General features: G+C 46.5%; 1 protein-coding gene across 1 annotated transcript in view; it reads left to right on the forward strand.

Annotated features, from left to right (window-relative positions):
• The window catches only part of LOC149361886 (luciferin 4-monooxygenase-like), a 26,700-nt gene continuing 938 nt past the window's right edge, over positions 1-25,762 (forward strand). Inside the window, exons 1-4 of the mRNA XM_089568175.1 lie at positions 1-237; positions 2,382-2,463; positions 4,735-5,025; positions 12,825-12,901. Of these exons, the coding sequence (XP_089424301.1) occupies positions 1-237; positions 2,382-2,463; positions 4,735-5,025; positions 12,825-12,901 (687 nt within the window). The remainder of the gene's footprint in view (positions 238-2,381; positions 2,464-4,734; positions 5,026-12,824; positions 12,902-25,762) is intronic.

Consider the following 25,762-nt stretch of genomic DNA (forward strand, 5'->3'; position numbering starts at 1 on the left):
ATGCATCAGCTCGCGGTGGCGAAGTCCACATTGCCCTCGGTGCAAAGCATTACATCCGTGGGTGCAACTCCAAAGCAAGGCCTGGCAGAAGAACTCCCTACAGCCTGCCCCAACCTGGTAGAGTTCAGGAACGCGTACGGCTTGAGCGAAGCTGGTAACGCGATAGCCGTTCCACCTGATGGCTTCATTCATCCGCCCAACGCCATGGGCTTTCCAGTGCCTGGCACAAGAATAAAGGTAAGGTACACTTATGGCTTTCTTACGTTGCTTATCGTGAATACTCGACATAGGCGCATTGCAGCAACCACGGTCGCCCGTGCGATTGTTGCTGCAACATAAGCCCAGAAGCGCACCAAAACAAAATTTTCAGAATAGGCGTATTACAGAAACCATGGTCGCCCAAGCGATTGTCGCAGCAAAATATACCAAACACCCGCACGAAAAGAAAAATTTAACAAGAGGAGCATTTTAAGAACCACAGTGGGCCAAGTGATTGTTGCAGCAACAAATACCCTACATCCGCACCAGTACAAAAATTAAGCAATAGGCGCATTGCAGGAACCAGGGTGGTCTAAGCGATTCTTGCGGCAGCATAGCCCCACACCCGCACCGAAACCAAAAAATAAACAATATGCGCATTGCACGAACCACTGTTGCCCAAGCGATTGCCGCAGCAGAATACATCCAACACCCGCACGAAAAGAAAAATTTGACAATAGGAGCATTTCAAGAAGCACGGTGGGCCAAGTGATTGTTGCTGCATCGAATACCCCACATCCGTACGAGTATAAAAATTTAATTGGCGCATCGTAGAAACCAGGGTCGCCCAAGCGATTCTTGCAACTACAGATACCCCTGATAGCTCAAATGCTTCGACAGCATCGTGTTAATGGCGAAGGCTCCTCGAAGACTGCCGATGTATAGTCTATCCCAACATACTCGTATGCATATCGATCAAGACTGCAGACATGATCTTGAGAAACAAAAATTGCTATCCCTGATCAAACATAGCATGCGCTGCTGACGTGAAGAACATAAAAAAAACCCATTGGGTAGCAAAGTGAAACTCAGGGAATGCAAGCCATATAATTACGTACTGTAACAGTGGTTTATTTGGTGACACTGAGGACCACGGAAGCAGTGGAGAAACAGTGCTAGTCCGCCATCGGTCAACCTGAGCAGGGTCTCGCCCGGAGCGATGGCAATGCGGCTCGGCCCGTCTTCTTCTCTATAGTACTATAAAATACATGCAAAGGTGTAGAGACAGGCTCTCATAGCAAATGTTTGTGTCCAGTTATGTTTAGCGAGCTTACTCATTTTTTAGACCACGCAAGATTCCTTAAGCATAGACAAATGCTCATTCATTGGCCGTGGCGGTAGAGGCTTGCGCACTAGGCTGACTAATATGGGTTCCAAATTTGATTCCAGTCGTTGCAACCAATTTTGAGTGGCAGTTAAATGCAAAATAAAATGTGTACATTTGATGTTGGTGCTCAGTATAGACCATAACTGGCCCAAGTCCATTTTTCTACCGCTATGACACCTTTCAAAGAAACAGTTCACCTTTAGGATGGTAAGCTCCACTTGAAATGTCAAGTGCTTATTATACGCACTGGTTCCACATTCCATGCAAAAACCAAATAGTCTTAATTCTACCATGCTGGCTCAGAGTACTGTCACTGTTCAGGCATCATTTAGCACAATAATCACGGTACTCTATCCAAACTACGCAACAAAAGCTTCATCTCTGTCTCGCCAAATTATGCAGGTTATGATGACAGGCATACTGCCTCCTGCACGAAAAATTTGAATCATTTAGAGATGGCACCAGAAAGGAAGTGCTGCGTCCAAACAGAGCAGGCTTCATAAATAAGCTGTCGCAAATGCCTACCCTGGAAGCTTTCCGTGGCCAGCTGCAGCATAGTCTGGCACGGTTAGCGCTGTCGAACTAGTTTAACCTTGAGAACAATGATATTTGATTCCCAAGCTACAAAATGCGGTCACGAAGCTCCAGAAAACCTTTGTGTCCAGTTTTAAATTTAGACATACCGCATGACATTCCTAGGAAACGTTTTGATGTCGTTTTTATGCAGTTGCAGTTGCAAATATAGTTCATATTTTTTGCAGACTGTAAGCACACTGCTGACTCGCGCAGCCGTTCCCTGCTTTGAAACTGATTCATTCCGTGCTTGTTTCCTTCTGGTCGAGTAACAAGTAGTGACGATGTGCACAGTTCACAGAGCACATTGGTGTTCAACGTGGTGTCTAACGCTGCTCGTAGTGCAGAATGCTGTAATCCACCTCCAAAGTGCGTGCTTGTACAGCTGGCCCTACCAACAGCGCCTACTCGCTTGTGAGTGTGCTTCCTTTCTTCCTTCCAGGTACGCAGCATTGATACTGGTGATGTGCTGGGACCGATGGAGCTCGGAGAAATTCTGGTGCACTCGGAAATGTTCATGCTCGGTTATGCACACAAGCCGGCTAAAACTGCGGCGATTTCACCGATGACGGCTGGATGCGCACTGGCGAGTTTAAATTTCTATATTTTGTTTCCAGTTTCTTATAGTTACAGTGCACCGCCACTACCCTAACGTAGGTCAATATTTTCAAACTTTTTCCTACTCGACGTACGTTGTTCAAAGGAAGCTGAGGACGAGATTTCGGAATCGAGTACCACGTCAGCCTTGTTTTCAGGGGAAAAGAACGCCACTGTGCTCTCTGACCTCAGCTCTTGTTAAGGAATCACAGGTGGTTTAAAATAATCTCCAGCGCCCCCTTAACGGCGACTTCCGCCCTCATCCTCTTTGCACCCCCTCCATTTCTTCCGTGGTAAAAATTAATCTGAAGCCTTCCCCTACGGCGCCTATCACAGCCGATGTACTATCAGCGTCAAATGAAAGGCGAACAAAAGACCTGAAACGCGAGCACAAAAAATCAAGCATATTAGAGGCTGGAGATGAAATACAGGCGTGGGCTATTAACATTTCAGAAGAGCGGTCTTTTCGGCTTCGATGGGAAAATCAGCTGCTCATGTATTTTGCCTCCCTAGTATAATATCTGTGAGTTGTGCTGTTCGCGTTTCAATTGGCGTGTTCGGGTTTCAATTGACGCTGATAGTACAGGTTTGGGACGTTAAACCCTAGATATCATGTAATATCATACCACACCATACCGTACCATACCATACCAATTCTTCCATATTGACGTGTTTCAGGGTACCGCCATGAACGACCGGCTTATTGAGCCCTTGCTATAACTATCCGCTATCTCATTTTCGTCTGCTTTTTTCCTTGTGCTCATCACCCAGAAATAAATCAGGCCGGAACGAGAAACACCAGATGACATTTAGCAGCGCATGACAGCAGTTTTGGAGCGCAGGTTATATGGCCTTGCAACAAAGCGAGCTGGTGCATGCAGCCGACAACCACCTAATTTGCTGAAAGCAATGAGTAAGGATTTTAAGCAATGCTGTTAGCTTAGACATTATGGGGACGCACTCGCCACTCCGTGGTTCGCTTTCCCGCAATGTACCCCAGCTGTGCCCCCACAGCGCACTCTTCTCAGTTGTGTTTAAATAACAGGGGAGGGCGCTCGCGTCGCAGCGACACCAGCGCCACGGATGGCGTTTTGCTGCGCGCGCGCGGGGACAAAATCGGCTCTGTTCCCCCTGGGACCGGGATAGCGTGTGGACGTTCACGCGCAAAGCTCCGCTCTCGCCGCGGGTGACCTCGTGTGGAAACATGTTCCCCTCAGCTCGTCCCGTCCGGCCTCGGAGATATTCCCTCTGCCCTACCGTGGGCGAACATTCGCTCGTAACCGTGCTGGTGAGTCGGACATCCTCGATTCCTCAATGTATTTTGTTGCTAGCTGGCGTTATTGTTGTTGCAGCAATAAATGCCTTGCTTGTGTCAGCCAGTGTGTCGTTCCTTTGTTCCTGTAGAGCAAGGCCCGCCGTGGTCGCCGTGCGCTCGGTAGCGCTCGCGACCACGGGGTGGGGTCCGGGCGGTTTTGAACTATGTCAGCCGCGGTTAAAAGGGGAGAACGTGTTTATCTCCCCCAATGTCAACCCCATAACATCTGCATTGCAAACTCTTATAGACTCCACAATTCTCCTAGCACGAGCATATTCAGAGATGCACGCCACCAAATTTTGAGGTATGTATCTGTTTACGCGTGCTAAATTTGTCCAAAGTGTGGTAGCTATTGCTTGCACCCTTCTTTTTCTTTCAATTTACGAAAGCGAATGGAAAAGGATATCAGAATAATCAATGGCTCTATGTTGCTGGAACACAGAACCTCATTCGCATGAGCTGCGACGTTCCGGGAGGAGTTCGCCGGTCAGCGCCTTGCATTAGCAGCTATGCAGATTCAGTTGGAGATTGAGGCGAACATGGCGGAACAGGCTCATGCGAAGAATATTCTACCAAATGGAGCCGTCAAGGAATGCGTCCGGCTTTTTTTCCGATATTGACAAACACCTTAACTGGAGTAACTTTGAGGTTCACTTTTAACCCCGGGTATTACGCAAATAATGACAACAGTTATCATCTCAATGTGTGTCCGCCTAGCCGCATAACCTACGCACGAGAACGCTTTTGCGTGTTGATTGTCATTTAGTTCTGAAAAATCCGGAAAGTAATCTTGAACACACTGTATACCAGTTTCCCACGCGCAATGTCCCACATAACTATAGAACAGATTTGTAGTCGCGTCCAACCATAGGCTTTTCCGCAGGAGACTATGGTTTCTACGATGAAAACGGCTGTCTGTTCTGGCGGGACCGGCTGGTTATGTTGATCCGCTCCTCGGGCAGCATGGTATCCCTCAGCGAGATCGAGCAACTCCTGCTTGGCCATCCGGACGTCATGGAAGCGGCGGTGTTCGGTGTTCCCGGCCCTCGCCAAGGCGCCGTTGATTCCCAGGGGTCGGGAACCGAGAATGTGGTTCCGGCTGCTGCAGTCGGCGCTGCAAAAGGACGCTCCCCGGACGAGCACTTTGATTTGGAGCTGAAGCAATACGTTGCCGGTGAGGCTGTGCTCTCAGCGTTTAACGACCGATATTCGTTTATGACACTTCTCGGCCTTAAGCGGATTGGGCACGCAAGAGCACTAGTTTCCTTCTAACATTGCACGCTCTCTTTCTTTCCAAACGCAAAAACGCAGTGTACGTGAAAAGTGGCGATACACTGGCGGTGTTCCAAATAGGCTTGAAGACGAAAGTTTCGGGTCATTAAGCAAAATAACTGCCGTGCGCTACAGTGACAACTGCGCGTTTCATCATCTAGAACTGCATATGATGTACAGTAGAGATTGAAAACTCTGCCTTTGAAAAGACGTTACAGTAGTTTCCATTCCTCTTTGGATAACCTGGGTGACTGGTTATTCTGAAAGAGCTTCCTGTCAGGGCATGCCCACGGTAGGCATGACGTGACCACTGTGCTCCAATCTAGAGCACCGTCACAAGCCATTAGCAACGTGTGCGATATATTGGAACAACGTACAAATAAGTGGCGCAGGTCACGCTCAGGATTCCCATCCCTTCCGAAAATTTGGCTCTAGCCCCGCGGCGGTGGCTCAGTGGTTACGACGCTCGGCTGCTTACCCGAAAGACGCGGCGAAAGATATGGCGTCCTGCCAAGCGTAAATGAAGGTCCTGCTCTTCATATCTGGACTGGAAAGGTGCAGACGCATACCAAAGCATTCTAGTTAGCCTACCGGCGGCGTCAGATACCTTGCTAGGCCGCAACTCGGTGACAACAGGGCGCAAAGGGTGACGGCCAAATGATGCATTCTTAAAACCTTTTACAACGCACGAGTAACGGTCTAACTCGGGGCCACGAGCAATCTGAGGAGTCAAAACGGCGCATTGGACGAGGATGACGTCCACGTAAGCGGTTTCCCTAAGTTGTCTGACACGTAAGCTTGAAGAGACTTACCTGCGCTTTGTTTACTGTTCGGCTAGTGTGCTACAGTGTGTTGGACAGATATGCTAGGAGAGGGTCGTGTTTTATCGAGGTCCTTTGTATTTCGACGGCAGTTACCTCTGAAGTGAAGAGTTCGCACGCAGAGGACAATCGGGAGTATAGGTCGAAGGCATGGGTTTTATGTTCTGCGCACAACCCGCTTGACCAGAATTGAGACAATTATTCTCCCGTTTTAGAGCAGGCGTGTTTTCATTGATGAGTGATCCCTTTCTAGTGAATCATTTGGGACGCTCAATGCGTAAGACGCGAACGTTTAATAGCATATGCCGAAGCAGCTAAACTAGGCTACAGGCAAACCGTATGCAATGGCTGTTCTGCCGCCAGAAGCTACAGTGGCATCAGGTTAATGTGTTGGAGTGTTTGGTAGTTCGTGTTATATTTCTTCTGTATAAATTTAATTCCGACCGTCAGGAAAATTATCCACTCCGAGGCCCAGGATATTGTTTTGTTACTCTGTAAGTGTAAGTACTACCAAAAACGATTTATATTTCTCAATAACTCGATTTTCTCGTTCAAAATTGCATAGAACGGCCTGAACGGAACCCATTTATATTCAATTCCGCTTCTAATTTTTCATGAAGAAAGGCACGTGCTCCCCACATACACCACCCGCTTCTTCGCAAAGCGAAGTTTTCTTGGGAGCGTTACAGGCTATAATATACGAGAGGACGTAAATTTCAACACCGTGCTCACGATCTGGGCCACTCTCGTAGATCTTTGCATTATCGGTAGCGCACGTGGTGACCGTCATAAAAGCCCGATTTTGCGCTGTTCTGGGATGGCCTTTCATGTTCTATCTTTGGTTCGGAGACAGAGCGTTATGTATGCTGCTTCCTTCTCTCCACCCGGGCTACAGACGCCCAATTTTTTCCTCAGATGTGTAGAGGATTTCCCAAACTTCATGGCCTCAACTTGTCGGTGACACAGCCATAAGTGATACCCGCCGTATTGATTCAAAGATGCACTAAGGAATATTCTGAATTAGTGTCTTTATCGCGCGAACACCGTCTGCAAGCTAGGAATATTCTTAGAAACTTGGAATCATTACTCTGTGTGGTATATTTTGCTATTAAATCGAACTAAGGGTACCGGCTCACGCCTTCTTTACTTTGAGCTCACAGGGCGGAGAGTTCGCCATTGCAACCAACAGGGTTGCCATGGCGAAAAACATGCGCTGAGGGCCTTTCGCCCAAACGCGTGGCGGCCTGCCACTCTGCCGAAGAAGGAGGAATACGAGTGATACGGGGTGTTCGGGGTAGCGGCTTGACGAAACCTGAATCAAGCCGACGCCCGTTCCACCAGGGCAGGAGTGCCGTCGAGTGGAGAAGTTGCGTGGTGGACGAAAGAAGGGTGGATTTATTTAGACTTGTGCAACGACAACAGCAAATGTGAGAGTGTCTCGGCCACAGTCGTTGCGGAGTTATATACTTCTCTCTTTCCCTAGGGTCCCTATGCAGAGGACGTCCTTGCCGAGGATAGAGTGGCCTATAATGTTCACTTATGCGCAGTCTCACATCCCCGCTCTTGTGGACACGCCCTCGTCACGTGTTGAGCCTAATGGAGAGAAGGATGCCGTCGAAGTAGCATAGGCTGCGGTAGGTCAGTACGTGTTGTTCCATGGCCAGCCCGTGGTCGACACTACTAACTACTGCGCTTCATAAACCCCGACGCGAGAAGGACCCACGTCGGAGGGGTATTACCGGAAACAAGGCAATAATCAAAGCAATCTGGTAGGCCGAAACCCAGCGAAAAGATTGCAAAACAAACTCTTTATTGCGGTGACTTTTCTCTACAAAGAATCCAACCCGTCAGCGGGGATAAAAGCAGCTGCACTCGGCAGCGTCGAAGGTGTCACGGCCGTTTTCAACCCCGCTCAGTTAAATATGCAAGTCAGCTCTCCAGACAAAGCGTCTACAACCCTTATGATACCCTCTAATACAGCAGAAATAGTTCCGCGCACCTATGATAATTCGAGAAAAATCTGGTCTCCCCTATCATGAAATGCAAAATTAAAAGACGTGTCCAACGACCTTGAAACAAGAAAAAAAAAACAAAGGATCGATGCATTATTTTCTTCTCAAGGAAACATCGGCTCGGTGCTTCGAACGTGAAAACATAAAGAGAGGAAATTCATAGAATATCGTCTATTGCAATTCGTAATAAGGTTTTAGAACTCCGCCAGTGATGGTCCAGACACGCAGAGCTGGCGCCCGGAAAGTCCAGCTCTGCTATTGGAAACAGAAAGGGCGGCCTTTGGTTTTTGCGCGCTTAAACGACGAATATCCTCCAATGCCGAAGATATAAGGCCACACTGTATGCACTACGACGAAGACGAAGATTAGCCTGACCGCGACGCGGTCGAAATTCGAGGTGACACTGTCCCTCCAAACTAGAAACATGTTCCTCAGCCCCAGTACCAACACTCGAAGACGCAGTGACACGACACTAAGACTGACGTGCAGATCGATAGCAAGGAACACAAAAATAAGGGACCTGATAGTGGCTATCGATGGCCATTGTCACAGATCTAGTTTACACAGACGGGGACAATATCAAAAGTGGACGCTTCGGTGCGTGCTCAAGGTGACAACCACGTGGGGCGGCCCACAAATCTCCTCCGCAGGAGGCAATCTAATGCCCCTCCCCTGTAAAGTGCGCAAAATAAAGTACACTTACGAAGAGTGTCATTTTCTAAAAGTGCACTCTAGCACAGCTAAACGGCGTAACATAAGTGCACTCGCCAAAGTGCGCACCCATGTCGGAGTTCGTTCACAGAACACGCTTTGAGGGCTGAGTGCATAGCCTCGCCAGCAGTGGCTTCAAAGGCACAAATGTATAGTGCATAAAAAGTACAATACAGATTTATTATACGTGTTATAACACTGTTTTTAGATAAAAATCGTTCCTTACATCTACAACCGAAGCAAGAAAACAAAGGAAGGAGATCAGATGCAACATCGCTGCCCGCCGTCATCTTATTTATTGTCGCAATTATGGATAGCCTTGGCTGGTCTTAGCGTTTCTTCTATTTCTATTTTTTTTTCATGGTTAAAAGCTGTTGAACCTCCTCTTGTAGGTACGAATTTCGCACAAAAGACACACACAGGAAAAACACGAGGGAGACTGAAAGAGCGCAAACTATCAACAGTATGCACCAACTCGCCCAACAAGAAGTTCTTCTTAACGAACCTCTTCTTGTTTGTGCTATCGCGTTACGCAATCAATTATTATGAGTTCTTTTTCTTATCCATCCACCTCTTCAGAAATTCCACTCATTTTCTGCCGCCATTTGTTTTTTTTTTTACTAGAGTGCACTTCGCTTTCCCGTTTAGCTTAGGTTTAGGTTTATTGGTGTTGAACGTCCCGAAAGGGAAGCTGAAGTGTTTTTTTCTGAATTCGAGGTTATTCAAAAATTCGAGTCTATCAAGCTCCTAGATAAAGCATGCAAAGTATTTTTGCACTATCATTTAAAATGGTGACATAATCGTCGATTAAAACCTCGACGATGTTTATGCTTCTCCTTACTACGTTGGAGGAGTGCGAGGAAACTCAGCAGTGACGTTATTGTTGCCAAAATTTCAGATGTCTGCTGCTTACGCCTGCATGCTGCTGTGCGTCGTCAGATGGCGCCAAACAATGCATTGTGAGCTTCACCTTCGATGGCGCCGGTTTTCTTTCATGGAATAACCGTTTCTTCGCTGGAAACCTAGTGCCGTCATACGTGACGTCATTATCGGGGCCTCTGGCCGTCGCTGTGCACTTCAGAGAAGCTGAACGCCCACGACGAATTTATTCGGCGATTACGCCACCATTTCAAATGCTAGAGTAAAACGATTTCGCGGGCTTTACCTGCACATTTTGCACATTCCGCAACCTTAAACTCATCGAACTCTAAAACAGTTTCAGTTGCCCTGAAGCTACTCGGGCTATGAGGGACGCCGCAGTGAAGGTCTTCGGAAATTCCGACCACCTCGAATTCTTTAACGTGCACTGACATCGCACGTTACACGGGCCTCTAGAATTTCGTCTGCATCGAAATTCGGCCGCCGCGGCCGGGATCGAACCCGCGTCTTTCGGGCCAGTAGCCGAGCGCCGTAACCACTGAGCCGCAATGGCGGGGGCCTTTCCCGTTTAGCACCGCGTAGCCTAAAGTGTCTTTCGAGATGCCGAAGCGCACTCCCGGTAAGTGCGCTTAACTAGCGTGCTTGACAGGGGTATAATTATGTCATCTCAATCGTTTCCCGAGAGCGTACCTGTCAACGTGAAAGCGCTCCTGACTTTCTTAAAAGACTCGGGGTTGCATTCCCGCCTATAATCTTTAAGTTTTCAGTGCGCGCCCTCTGTCCCTGTGACATGGTGGTCGCTGGACACTTAGAAAACTCATTTCCTTGCCGCTCTTTTTCCTTTTTTCCCCTTTGTTCCCCTCCCCAAGTGTAGGGTAGCCAACTGGGCATCGCCTGGTTAACCTCCCTGCCTTTCCGTCCTTTTCTCTCTCTCTCTCTACTCTCCCAGCTTCGGTGTTAAGGAGTAGTTCTCCCGCGACGCATTTTTGGATATCAAATTCTTGGCCAAGCGTCAAGGTGTCATCGACCCTCAATCCAAGCTCATCACACTTCCGCCGGACGAAACCGCACCTTCGAAGACTACACTGGAGCATCATGTGGTCCACAGTCTCATCTATGAATAAGTAAGCGTGCTTGACCGGTCAAACGTCATTGGTCTCATGTTATCTGGGGTACAGAGAAAACCGAGGGTATCATGGAGGGAAAAACGGAGTTGACCTTAGACCGAAGACCTGATATTACAAGAGAGTCCGCCCGTTTCGAAGTGGACAAACGGGAGTGTCTCTATCCAACTTCACCGAAGGATACCGACGTCTCAGCACAGAAACGAGAACTGTTTTCGTGGACGGAATTACGGACATTCGTGGTGTCACCACCCTCTGCGACCGATGCCAAGAAGACATGCCTAACCATGACCACACGTCTCCCTTCGACATGAACCGAGCACTGGCCTCGAACAGACGCGATTCTTGAAGAGGCCGACAAACGCCGATTGCTAAATGTGGAGTACGCCTGATCTCTCCCTCAAAGCCTTTACGCTCTGCGACCGATGCGCAGAAGACGTGCCTAACCACGACCACACGCCTCCCTTCGACACAAACCGAGCACTGGCCTGGAACAGACACGATTCGATACATAACCTTCTTCTAAATTACAGCCAGCACTTTTCATCGTCTTCAAGGGACCGACAAACGCCGATTGCCAAATGTGGAGTACGCCTGATCTCTCCCTCAGAGCCTCTACCGTGTGTAGCCGCAAGAACGCCCTGCCATAGGAACCAAGTGGAAGAAGTGCTTCGCAGTGAAGTCATCCAGCCGTCGAAGAGCTCTTCGGCATCATTTGTTACCGTTGTGAAAAAAAAAAATCACCCGACGGTTAAGCGTCAATTGCCAGCGACTGGACAGCGCGATGGAGATGGACACTTTCTAATTACCATAGATCGAAAATACCTACTCTGCCATGGCAAATACATCAGTCGATGGATCACAGGAGCGGGTGCTGGCACATTGAAGCCGACGGTAGAAACAGAGAAAAAACAGCTTTAATCCCCCTGGTCTCCTGTAGGAGCCCAAATTCCACGGCATTCGTGTTTTGTTTCACACCCCAAATATTTTAACGCGTAATAGAGTGGTATTGACAGGCCTGAGTTGAGAAGCCTGTCTCGTGTATCTAGGCGACGTTGTTGTTTCTCCGAAAGTTTCGAAGTACACCCGCAGAGGCTGAGGACAGTACTGGGCGCCGTCAAGTTTTCTGGACTTACCCCACGGTGCAAGAATAACATTCTTACACCGTGACTTACCCTGGAGATTGAGAAAGGTCGCTTCTCCTACAAGCAGTTGCCTTTCGTGGCCACATCGATAGAAACGACGGCGTAAGCCCCAAACCACGCAAGACTACCGCTATTGCCCGCTTCCCGCAACCTGAAAACAAGAAAGCCTTTCGCAGATTTCTGGGACTGGGTGCGTATGAAAAAACACTTTGTCAAGGACCTTAGACACACCGCCTAATCTCGGACCCAGGCAGAAAATGTTACAAAGGTGCAGGACAATATAATGCAGGCAGTCACATGTGCACAAATGCATAGATGAACGCAAGTGCCAGGTGCCTCCCCCTCTTCCATTGCGGGTTTCGTTTAATGACTTAAGTAAAGTATAATCAACACGTTTACTTTTTACGTTCATTTTTCATCAAGGTCGGTAAAGATATACACAATAAAACCCCAATGGACGCGGTAAAACATTTACCAGGAGGGCCACAACGCCAGCCTTTTGCTGAAACAAAAGGGAGGTGCCCATAGCCAAGCTGCAGAGGAGCGCATATCAGAAGATATCATAATTACATGAGAATTTCGTTGTCGAGAATTCAGTAAGAGTTTGAGGGTGGCTTTGTTGAAATGCACGGTTGGGGTTCACATTCCACATAGGAGAGCTAGTTATCAAATGCAGCTGGACGCGAATAAACTAGAGCTGTAGATCTTCATGTGGCAATTTTCATTCAGTTTGTATTTCTAGCCTTTCCGCACGTAAAACATGGCCACTAAATGCGTTCGCCTCTGATAGATTTCGGCAGTGCATCTGTAAATAGAGTTTCCTTTGTGAAGGACCTTTTACTGCTCGCGCTTTACGCAGCACTTCTATTAAACTGCTAGATCTTAAATAGCTTTTTTTTTGCAAACGTTACCGCTCAGGACTCGCATGTCGCAGCAAGGGCGAAGAAAGATTTGTGTGCTAATTTTACTGTGCTTCTCAAATTAGATTCATCAATGTTCTCTTCCGCAGATCGACTGGAGCCTTCGGGTGAGCTTCGTGGCGGGATCTTCTTCATCGACAGCATGCCCAAAACATACGGAGGGAAAGTGAACAGACGCGAACTGCGAGCAAAGCGGGAGTCACTTGGCCTTGTTGTGTAATATTTTTTCTAATGCATTTTATGCGGGCCTCATGTAACCTAGATCACGTCGAGTGGCGTTTCCTAACATCCCGGGAGTATAGACCCATCCTTGACCTCGACCTCGCCTCGATGGAAAAGCCGGTGATCCATCCCTCGCTAAAACTTAAAAGTAGCCTGGCCCGGCGAGCATGGATGGGCACGCCCAGGACTGAGGACTGCATTCGCTGACGGCAGACTTTGACTTTTAAATAAATTTACATCATTTACTGATTCACTTCGGCACGATGAGTAGTGTGGTTTAATTTTTTTTTCATATCACTATCGGGTTTCATCAACACAGATGACCTCGACTTTCAAAACAGAGCTTTTTCTGGTTACGATGACATTTAATCCATCCTACTTTCTAAAGGAAGAAACGACGCACTATTGACTGTTCTCTCAAAGCAAAAGATTCCGCTTTGGAAACTATAGGTGGCCACTTCAAATATGTCTCTGTGGACCAGTTTTGGTGCAAGGAAATTCGCCAGAATGACAACGTCAGTGACAGCGATGCTTGCGTCACAAAGATAGAAGGCATCGTTTTGCGGTCCGCACAATAAAAATGAAAATTAATGGCCACTATATAATGTCAGCGACACTCAAGCTCATGCTGCTGTGACATGGCAAGCGTTTTGCATCCGCTGAATAACAGGTTAAATAAAGTAGCTGTCCAGGGAAAACGCGACCCACTGGAGGCGCATAAGCGTGAACTGGCATGTAAAGGGCGCCAGGAACTACGGCTTCTCTTACGCTAAGCTATAGTTTCAACGAACATTTCTTTCGCCATTTCTTCAGCCTCGCCGAGACTCAACCACGTGAGCTCATTTGCTATGAAATACGTTCATTCTTTTGGATCTTCCTTTAGAGACACTTGAAAGCTGGCTGGAAAATATCTAGGCCAATTGCTTCCTGTAATATGCGGTGACAATGCACGCTTCGAAAGATTGTTGAAATATAGGTCCTATAGAACACTTTTGCTTGGACGAAAAAGAAAAATTTCGCTGGCCAGGCCACTACACAAATAACCTTTTCCGAGGACTTCAACTGTGAGTTGTGCATAAATGAATCTACCCGCACTTAATTATTTAATTTGTCAAACTTAGAGGCACTAGGGGCATTCTCTCAGGCATGTTAGAATTTAAAAGCTCGTGGCAATAACCAAAGTGTTATACACAAATCAATGCAGAAATATAAGAACACACGAAAAGTATACCTGAGAATAAAACAGAAATGCACATGGGCACAATGAATGACATAAACACACACAGACAAAAAAGAAAATATAACGATGACAAAAAAATATCGGCATTTGATCGCAGCAATGCAGGCTAAAAATGTCGTCATGGAATGAAACATGCCAACATACACACGCAATAGCATTAGAATTATGATTCGAAAATGATACTACTATTGCACGACGCTGGTACTATTGCGCGAAGTACCGGTGAATTAAAGCCCTTGCATGCCTCAAGATGCGCCAAAAGGTAATGTCATTATGAAAACTTTAGGCTCACGCAGAGAAGTGTTAAGAGACCGGTGAGAAGTCCTATCGTTCAACACATACTTCCGTAACCAGCACAGGAGCCGAACTGATGCTGAAGAAGGCTATCATTTTTTTTTTAAATTCAGTTGCCGCATAGCGCTAAAAAGACACGGACACAAGAGAGACACAGGGCGGGCCTTTTTAGCGCTATGTGGCAAGTGAACCATCACCAACTCGCCCAAGCTTCCACTCTGGCAAATTTTAAATTCAGATATGCTTTATTGGCATTTACAATTTCTGGAAGGAAGCCCGGCCGCATTGCTTTCCATTGATAACTTTATGCACTGGTTATTCTGGTCAGGTGCCCTTATAGATGAAGCATATTCCAGTTGGGTGCGCACCTAGGTTACCAAGCTCTCGTGTCACGGCTTTCCTCTTGAAGTTGTTCGTCCCCGCGGTAGGGAGAGTACTCCGTCTTAGGAACCCAGACCTGTCAGGCTCTTGATCTCGTGTTGTGAGCGTCGATGAGCAGAAGCCCTGTGGGCGGGAGCACTATGGGGGAGTAAGTCCTGCCGACCGTAGCTGTGTAAACGCAGCTGGCGTGTTCATGCACTCTGACAGCACTGCTGACTGCGTTGCACCACAACCCGTGGCCCTGAAACGGACTCCAGAGATTGGCTTGCAGCCATGCAGTGATGCAGCCCTCCACTCCATGCCGGCGAAGGAAGCAAGGTTTACATGGTTCAGCGGCTGAATTAAATTTGCAGCCCAGAATGCAGCACGGCTGCTCCATTGCGGACAATAAAACTTGCAGTGACCCATACGGAGTGCTCAAAAAGACATCGCGGTTGAGCGAACACACTGATTTCGATCTATAACACGAGTACTGCACTAGCATTTCGATACGCACCTGTTTCTTACCATCATGTAGTCACAAAGCGTCGTTAGGTCTGTTTTTTTTATTGTTTCATGTTCATTTACTCCTGAATGCGGACTTATGTTGTTTGCCACGCGAAACGCGACGAGATCGCTCTTGAATGACACTAATCACGATCACGGCTTTTACAACGTTAGCGATTGTTGGGGTGGTTTAAGCACGTTATAAAGAAGCCTATTACGTTCATTGCAGGACAGAAGCTTCTCTCATATCCGTCCAATTACCCCTGTGCAATTACAGCTGTGCCGGCTTATCCCGCCAACTTCCTAACCTAATCTTATCCGCTCACATTACCCTGTGACGCCCCTGTAACGCCCCTGTAACCGTAAGCGACCATCGATTATTGATTAGCTACGATATCATTAGCTCGTGTTTGTTCCCCGACCCATTCTCCTCTCGTCCTGTCTCATGACGGTAGACCCGTCAGCTTCCTTTCCATACTTCGTTGCGCTGTCCTCAGTCTCAGTCAAACACTTTTTGTTTGCCTTCACGTTTCTGCCCTACAAGTTAGCACCGGTAAGGTACACCTGTAATTTACCTTCCGCTTGCGTCTGCTTACAAAACACACACACACACACGCGCGCGCGCACGCACGCACGCACACACACACACACACGCACGTACACGCACACACACACACACACACACAAACACAAACACACACACACACGCACGCACGCACGCACGCGCGCGCGCAAACACGCATTTATGGACGTTTTATGGCGAAACGCATTTTATGGACGAAACAAGACGAACGTCTTTGTGAAAAATTTAGAGACGCGCTCATACTAAACCATATTGTATATCCAAGTTTAAAACTCGGAAAACTAAAAAAAATGTGTACTTAAATTTATAACCAATGCATTCCTTTTCACTTCACGCTACTCCTAGGTGATAACGCAATTGTTGAGACCTCTTATGTTTAAAGCTTTCTAAGAGAAGCAGGTTTTCTGAAGAAACTCTGAATTCTGACCCAGTGCTTACTTCGACTTTTTGGTACACCTCAGCCACTTTCTCATTCCAGAGAAAGCTGATGTCTTCATTTGATTTGTTACGAGCCTCGGGATCGTTGCGCAGCCAAGGATGGTTACTCAGGTTACCCGACCTTCTTTTAAACTTTTAATATTAGTCACTGCTAAAAGTTTTTTCCTTTGTCATTACTAGGTATTACGAAATAACTTTTTAGGGCCCCTTCACCGCCGTTCTTCCTTCATCATTTTCAATAATTCTGTAGAAAATAATTTGTCTATACCCTGAGTTTTGCGCATGATAGCCTGAGATATTTATGCGTCACTAAACCCAACAAAACATACCAATTAAGTGTAACGAAAAAAAAAGGTCGTAGTGGGAGAGGTGCAGTCGAAATAATTTGCACAGATGGTGAAGGATGGTGGTCTGTAGTTTGCGCACGTCAGTGTCGTAAAAAAAAGACAAAGCGCAAGCAAGACAGCCCATCACGAAGAGAGACGATACATTTGCAACTTGGAATTGTTTATTAACTCCGGATGAGAGTAATTCTATAGCAAAATGAGGGCCATGGTGGAGAGTAGGGACCGTACATGCTAGCGACAAGACTGCAAAACATATCAGAAAGGGCTGCCAAACACGTTTATTACCACAATGTCTAAAAATGCACTTCCTTTTTTTATAAATGGCAATAGAGGCGATGCTTATAAACTTACCCCCGCTTCTTTTGGTGTGGAATGCTTTTACCAGCTCACGACCTGCCGGTTTTGCTCCTGTTTAACATATTTGTTTAAGGCGCCATTGCAATGCACGCCTGTTTACAGGAGCTTTTCCGAGGCCTGTATTGGGAACAGTTGAGGACAAGAGTTAATAGAGAATGCCTAAGTAAACTACGATTCGCTGGTGAGGTTGCCTTGCTAAGTCACTCAGGAGATGAACTGAACAGCATGAACAATGACTTAGACAGGCAGAGCAGAAAGGTGGGTCTAAAAATAAACTTACAGAAAACCAAAGTAATGTTCAAGAGCCTTGGAAGGGAACAAGTTTATTTTGATAGCGAGGCGCTTGAAGTGGCAAGGCAATACGTCTACATAGAGCAGGTGGTGACCGCTGATCCGGATCATGAGAGGGAAATAACAGGAAAAATGGGGTGGAGCGCATATGGCAGATTCTCTCAGATCATGAATGGTACTTTACCAATATCCCCTAAGAGAAAAGTACACAAGAGCTCTATCTTACCGGATAGAGCAGAGAGGTAGAGCAGAGAGGATAGAGCAGAGAGGATAGAGCAGAGAGAGCAGGAGGAAAGGCAGAGAGGTTGACCGGTAGATTAAACCAGTTTCTTATCACGCACTGGGGGAAAGAAATGAGGGGTTATAAATGTGAGGGAGAAAGGGAAGAGATAAAAAAAAGCAGAATGGGCAAAGATTTCGGCACTGTCGCAGCCTGTCGTGCAAGCCGGCCGCTATTAAGGACTGCAATAGGGCCTGGCAGGCTCTCACCATCGATGAACGCCGAGGCCCCGTGTCCATGAATGCGCGCATGAATCGATGCGTTCCAGCGCACGGCGTAGAGTATGTCTTTGAGAACTATACGCTTGGCATTCACAAAGAATACAAGATATCGTCTCATCGCGGTCACAGAATGTGGAGGTCAACGAAAAGGCTGCAGCTTAGGTTAAGGACAACGCAGCGAGTATGGAAAGAAAAATGATAGGTGTAACGTTCAGAAACCGGAAGCGGGCAGATTGGGTGATGGAACAAATGCGGGTTAATGACATCCTGGTCGAAATCAAGAGGAAGAAATGGGCTTGGGCAGTGCATGTAATGCGAAGCCAAGATAACCGCTGGTCTTTGTGGGTAACAGAGTGTACTCCAAGAGAAGGCAAGTGTAGCAGGCAGCGGTAAAAAGTTAAGTGGGCCGATGACATTACGAAGTCTGGGAGGATACGGTGGCTGCAGCTGAAAAGAGACAGAGTTGATGGGTTAGACCTGGGAGAGGCCTTTGGCCTGCAGTGGGCGTAGTCAGGCTGATGATGCATGATCAGTGCCACTTAAAATATTCAGTTGAGAGCCCCTGCCATTTTTTAACGCGCTATTTTGGTCTGTTAGAGAATCATTAACACACCGGTCAATTTGGCTTATATGTGATTTCCCGCACGTCAGTGGGATATGATAAACGACGCCACCGCACTTTACATGCAACGCATTCGGGATTCCTGAGATGCTTTCTGGCTGTCCGCTTGTCAAGGCCATCGTCAGGTGCCGCACAGCTCTGACGTCCTAGCAAGCGGTCGCGTTGAATGGCCGTACAAGACAAGAAGAGAGACCGATCACGATGATAATAGAACATTTTAGTATAACGTTAGCGTGATAACGGAGGTAAGGGAAATTACGGTAGCGTGCCGTAACAACTTATCCCCCTTACAAGTTTTAGTATAGCATTGCGAAAACGTTAAAGTTAATCTACGTTGCATGGAGGCGGATAGCGCTTGTAACATGGCTGCCAGGGCTTCTAATTCCCCCCAAAAATACAATTCGGAGTATTTTACAGCCGACTGATATAGTACCTCTCATTTCCTCCAGCAAAATTCCGAAGAAAATGCCACAATGATTCAAGATCTGCAAAATAAGAAACGTAATCTTCTTGTTAGGAAAATGCTTAGTACAAACCGTTCAAAGAAGAATATTTTAATGTCATTACAAGGAATTCTCCAAATATCTATGCAAATTTAATTATATTTATCGTATTAAATTACTGAAATACACAAAACGCCATGGCAGAGCTCAAAACCTATTTCTGTTGGGTGGCAAGCAGTTGCAGACGGTTCCAGCGCAGCAGGAGGTCCCATTATACTTGAGTTTCGCAGATTCGAGATCTCATTTCAAAAACTGTGCTGAATTGCAGCATAAAGTGCATTGCCGAAGCAACGCAAGGCGAGTTATAACGAAAGGACAACACCAATAGTTAGCGGTAAGTATGCGCCTACCGGTAACGCAAGGACTGCTTATTCGGCTGAAGCGGGCGGGCTCTCGCTTGGAAGAACGCCGTCATATTTTCGTGCTATGCACGCAACAGCCACAACAGCCTGAACGGTAACTCCAGAAAACTTCGTGCATACGCTGACGCTATTTCTCCGTTAGCGTTGTGAGTATGCGCACACTGGGCCCACTAATCCGCTAAACACGCAATCACGCAAAGCCCGCAATACTCAAACACTAATCATTCCGGAACTTCTTTATCCGCCGCCTACTGTTTCACACACACGCTACTAGCGGCCTTGAAGCAGCGTAATTTGTGATCCGTGCGACGGCGACGACACTTCCAAAACCCACAGTTTATGTAAGGCCAATAAGTTCGGCACCTTATCCCTAGAAAGTGCGTATCATGTAAGGATATACCTTATTCGCATTATTTTCATCATTGTGGCCATGAGCAATTGTCCGAGTTGTCGTTAGAGTAAGGGACTAGGTTCGGGCCTGGGTGAATTCGAATTCAACTAGAAGCGCTTAGTATTTCTTAATGTAGAGGATTACTTTGGTTCCGTAAACCGCCACCGGTTTCGACGTGATGTTCGTTGTCATTTTGAGGAGCATATTCCACTCAGCCTGCCGCTAATGGGTGCTAACGGAGCAAGAAGCCTCCGATTTGGATGCTCTGAATTGCAAAAGAGACACGGAATGCCGGCAGCACACCGAATGACTGCATTTCCTTCCGAAACCTTCAGGGCGTCCCAAACACCGCTACTTCTCTCCTGGAATGCCAGTAATCCACTACATATGCGGCGTGTGTTTTGCATGTCCTGTTCAAGCATTCTCATACCCACTTCTCCAGAACACGATACATTCGGTTTAATCCCCATGCTTAACAGTCTGTACGCATTTTCTGAGCTGCCTCGCCATCTCTGTGCCAATTTAGGTGAAAGTAGCAAAAACGAGCCATATATAATTTTCCAGGACGAAGTATGGCGCCCACAGCGCTACTGTCGATCGCAGATACTATTCCCTCCTCCTAAAGACTAGCCTAAATATTTTTTTAAAAATGCACTTAAATCTCCTTACGTTCCGTTGCTTCCTCTGTTACTCAGTAATGATTTTTTTTTATTTGTATACTTTTTGCATTTTTATATTATAATACTTTTTATTGTTTGATTTTTATATAGTTCAGTAATTTGGTCATTTGAACTTTAAATTGGATCATTATTAGTAATTATATATCATAATTACACTACTACACTTCATGAGCACACGCTCTGTCCACAGCCAGTGGTGACACATCCTTTACACGCCACTCATGACGCTACAATTGCTTTCGCATTTAAATGGCAGCACTGGCACACAGCAATATGCGAGGCCAGCGACCAGTTTCCAGTTTCTTGCTGAGTGTATTTGCTATTGCTCTGCAGTGTTTCACTGCATGTGAAATATGCTCTATCTTAATACAACCACAACGATAACGATTGGTCATACGGAGAGAACAACAATATGCGCGCAAACATTTTCTCTTTTGTTTTCGACTATGGCCTTAACTTCCGCGCTTTGTTTATCGCCGTGGCATATCGGCTTATCACTTTGCTAGACAATAAGGGGCCAGAGTGGTCTCGAAGAATTATAATCACGCGTTGCTGTTTCCGTGTTGTTCGAGATGACATTCGATCTCCCATATGCCTCTATCGCGACTCTTCAATGCTAACTTGAGAACAAACATGGCAGAAAGCGGCGATTCCATTCGAAGGCCGCCCAGCACACTCGCTTTTGTAGCCGCCTTCAAGCTACTCGGTTCTATGTCGGCGTAAGGCAGCCCAATAAAGGGTTTCTTTCCGAAACTGCTCCCTGCCTTCAAGACGGTTGTCACCACCGCGTGGCAGTATCATGTGTATACTCTGATTTTGGTATACTCTTACTTGAGTGAACGCCGGAAAATAAGAGCAGGCAAATGCCTGCACAACAGAAATTTTCACGAGGTCGTTGTGTCTGGCTATATCGCCCCGTGGACACAGTGCGCTTGAGCACACGCTGTTTCGATGAATAATTGCCGCAGTATGGCATATAAAAGTACGTGAAATTGGTTTACACCTATACGGAGTTCCCCAACACTGTCACCTTCTAAAGAACGTCCACCGAGGACGTATTTCTGGATTTACAGCTCGGTGCCGTAGCCATCGGTGCCTTGTCTAATAAAGTTACCACACAGCAAGACACTGAGTATAATGGACTCGTGCTCCAGGAAGAAAGGGAATGTTACAGCAGTGAAAGCATGGAAACAACGAGTGCACCTTCGGCCTTAGATTATCTGTACTGGCCTTGTGCGCAACTCAAGTCAACAGTCAAAAAATCATTTTGTTTTGAATATTTTGCAGGCCCCTTCCCTTCTTTAATATAAGCTCAGGATCTCCTGCGTAGAGTAAAGAGCTGACAGGATGTGCTATGTATAGAACCGGTTCAGGAAAGAAGAGGTCTTTGCAAATATCATACAAAGGACGAAAATGCTTAATTATGCTTTAGGAATTAGTCTCCATTTTTTATAATAAAACAGTTTCAAGTAATAGTTAAGAGCTTGAAGGCTGAAAATCGGCGTGCTGTACTGAGTACAGTAAGTACAAGGGTGAAAGCGTAACGTTTTCGTGCACGCGAACATGCCAGACAACTTTCTGAGTATTAACGACCTCGTAGAGAACGCCTTCAATAAGGTTTTGAATAATGGAAATTGCTTTTTGAGGAAATGAAATGACGCAGTAACTATTTCACATATCTCGGTGGACACCCGAACCGCGCCGTAAGGGCAGCGGTAAAAGGAGGGAGTGAAAGAAGAAAGGACCTAAGAGGTGCCGTAGTGGAGGGCTCCGGAATAATCCCGACCACCTGGTTATTTTTAACGTGTCATGACATCGCACAGCAAACGGGCGCCTTTGGTGTTTCGCCTCCATCAAAGCGCGGCCGCTGTCTGGTTCGAACGCGGTATACTCCGGCTCAGTAATCAGGCGTAATAACCACTGAGCGACCGCGGTTTTTTTTCTTTATTGTATGAATAAATACATCAGTAAAATATCGTAGTTGTCATGCCCCTTGGCAGACAACCGTGTCTAATGTACTTTCATTACCACAAGTTTGTCCATCAGACTCAATACACCATCCGCATAGTCATGCTGCTTCAAGACTTCTCTTAATTTATACATATGTTCCACAAAATAATCACATACCAATCGTGCATGCAAGTCACAATGTCTAAGAGCCATTCTACTCCTCCAAATGTTGTGAAGGCCCCGTAACATAATCTGGTCATACTGTGCAAAATCATTTTCAGTGGTCAGGTACCGAATTCCACACGGTGTCAATGGAAAGTCTTTTTTTAGGGTTCTTTGCCAAACATCTCAGTATAACACCACATCTAAACAATTCAGGAACACGTGTGCTACCGTCTCTGGTTTTCTACACAAGCGACAGTTTGAGCCCCAAGGAAAAAAAGGCGCTTTTCCTCTAGCTTTTTTTTTTTACTGGTAGGGTCCCTGTATGTAATTTGAAAAAGAATGTTTCGACGCCGGGTGCAACAGCCATCGTCTTAACTCTCCTGAGAACGTCTTTCCCAGGGCCTTCACAGTATAAGGTTCTGTACACTGGGGCTGGGAAGAACTGTTCAACAAGATCCTTGTATAGTCGCTTGGGCGTAACACTCGCTAAATGCTCTAGGGAGAACCGCACGTGCAAAAACTGAACGACCAGACCACCTCTCGGGGGAAGCGAGTTACTGTGTACTTCCGAGCATTGCGTGAAAAGACAGTGAATTCAGGAAGTACACTAGATAATGTGATTTGTATGAATGTTCGCAGGAAGGCATCATTTTGGTCACGCAAAAAACAAAACCTTATAAACAACCTGCCGCACATATAGATGCATTAGAGACAGTCCCCCGAACTTTACTCTCCAAAAGAGATTATCTCTGCGAATGTTTTCGCAATTGGACACCCAAATGAAGACCGCGAAGACCCGATGGAACCTTTGGATATTGGTTCGTGAACAATATAATATTTGAAATAAATACATGATTCTTGCCACGAGAAACGTGTTACATACAGTTGCACGCCCGAAAACGAAAAGATTACGGCCCATCCATACATTCGTCCTGTCCCGCATTTCTTCCGCTTTTTCCTTCCAGTATTCTCCCCATACTTGTCCAGCGGGACTACTGAATCGACTCCGGAGGTTGAAGCCCATCGGTCCCTGCAGAAATATTCTGGTTCTAAGTCCCATTGCCCATGCCATACTCCGAGACATTTATCTAAATTAACAGCGGTACCAGTTTGCCTGCAAAACCTTTCGGTTGCTTGTAACGCTTCTGGAATACTTTTGCAGTCTTCACAAAAGATCGCCACGTCATCAGCGTATGCCAGTATTCTCAGCTCACACGCTCCCAACCTTAAAACTCGGATGTGCCTAATCGCACTTATCATCCTATAAAAAGGCTGGAAATAAACTGCAAAAAGCAGAGGGGACAGTTTACATCCTTTCCAAACAGATGCCCTTACATCAATTCTTTCAGATAACATTTTGTTCATCATAAGGCGTGTCGAGCAACATGCATAAGCAATTTTTGCCCCTTTAAAAGCAACCGAACTAATACCAACATGTTCCAAGAAACAATAGAGTATTTCATGACACACCCTATCAAACGCTTTTTCAAAGTCAATTTGAACCATAGCCACTTTCTTATTTAGAGCATCGCAGCACTCGAGCATGCGGCGGGGTTGGCAGGAAACGAGGCAGCAGACGCAGCCGCCCGCGCGCTCTCTCACCGGGCTGTTTTCTCCTCCCCACCCGATCAGGCACCCGATTTCAATCCGGTCTATACGTTCAAAGATATCACAACCTACTATCAAGATAGCCATCACCTTTACCCTAGCCCATGTAAAGGTCTCAAGAAGGCGGATGAGCGGCTGCTTCTCCGCCTCTTCACCAATACATTGCTGTGCCCGGCAGCCCTAAAACATTTCGATCATTCCTTTAGCGGCAACTGCCCGCAGTGTAGTGCGGTGTCTTCGGACACTTATCACATGGTGTGGGCCTGCCCCTCCAGTCCGGCCATTCCCCCCATCCACAACCCAACCCGGTAGGACTGGGAGGCGACCCTGCTCGGCTGCCACGACTTACAGGCCCAACAAGCCTTAGTCGGGCGCGCCCGGGCGGCGGCTACCGCCACTGGGATCCCAAACTAGGGACCTCCACCTAGTGTTGGTAAGGATCGGTCCCTTACGGGCTGATCCAAACACCTCCTGTCCGTTCTGAGTAAATGTTTTCAACACCACCACCGTTCAACACGAATACTTCTAAATACGCTTCTTGATTTTATTCCACACGTTTGGTGAGTTCCTACAATATCGTTTATGACTTACTGCAATCGCTTAGCTAACGCTTTCACCAGAATTTTATACTCAACGTTTGTTAACGTGATCGTTCTAGAGATTGCTACTTTTAGTAGCTTGGCTGCGTCATCTGTCTTCGGAATTAAGACCGTATTAGCATTGTTAAACGAAGGTGGCAGCCTACCGACCTCAAAACTCTTTGAAAAGCTTATAAAGCACAGTAGCAAGGTCATATTTAAAGCTTTTATAAAAGGCCGCACTCAAACCGTCAGGTCCCGGCGACTTTCCGCCATTCATTTCTTCCTTTCCTGTCTCTATTCCTTTAATACTTATTTCATTCTCTAGTTCTTCAGTAATCTCATTTCCTAATATTGGCATAAGTTTCAAAAAGTTTTCGCGAAACCCTTCTTCACTTGGTGATTTCCTTCGAAAAAGCTCACAGTAATGTACCACGAATGAACTCGAAATTCCAGTTTGATCATTGGGGATTTGTCCTTTGTATTCGATAACTGAGATCTAGGTCGACTGCACATATCGCTTTTCATCTGCCAGAGCTAGTTTTGTTGGCATTTTGCCAATAAGCCATTTTTCCGCGCGTGCTCTTATCGCTGCCCCTCTGTACTTCTGAGCATCTAAAGCTTCTAGCCTAACTTTCAAGCCTTTTTTATATCACGCATGAAATGCCCGGCGTTTGTTCCTCTTCGAGCCCTAAATTAGCCAAAAGCTCTCGCAGTTATGGTTGAACGCTCAACAGCAAGGATTTGTATCTCCTGCTTAAAGCGTTCCCAAGACTGAATACATCCTGTTTCACTATTATTAATCATTTCCATGCGTAAAATGCATATGATTCTGACTATTCACCAGGCCTATTACGTCCTCCAAGCTGAACTATTTGCGGACACCTTTCAAGAAGTCTTTTACATCCTTAACATTTGAACGATCTTTAGGGTCAAAAACACAATCTCCCAATAATAATAACTGGACCGCATTCAAGGAACGAGGCTAACTGTTTAAAACATCCGCGCCGTTCCTTTTGTATTGTAGA

This window comes from Amblyomma mixtum, chromosome 2, assembly GCF_055824585.1.
Source record: "Amblyomma mixtum isolate Tamu chromosome 2, ASM5582458v1, whole genome shotgun sequence".
NCBI lineage: Eukaryota > Metazoa > Arthropoda > Arachnida > Ixodida > Ixodidae > Amblyomma > Amblyomma mixtum.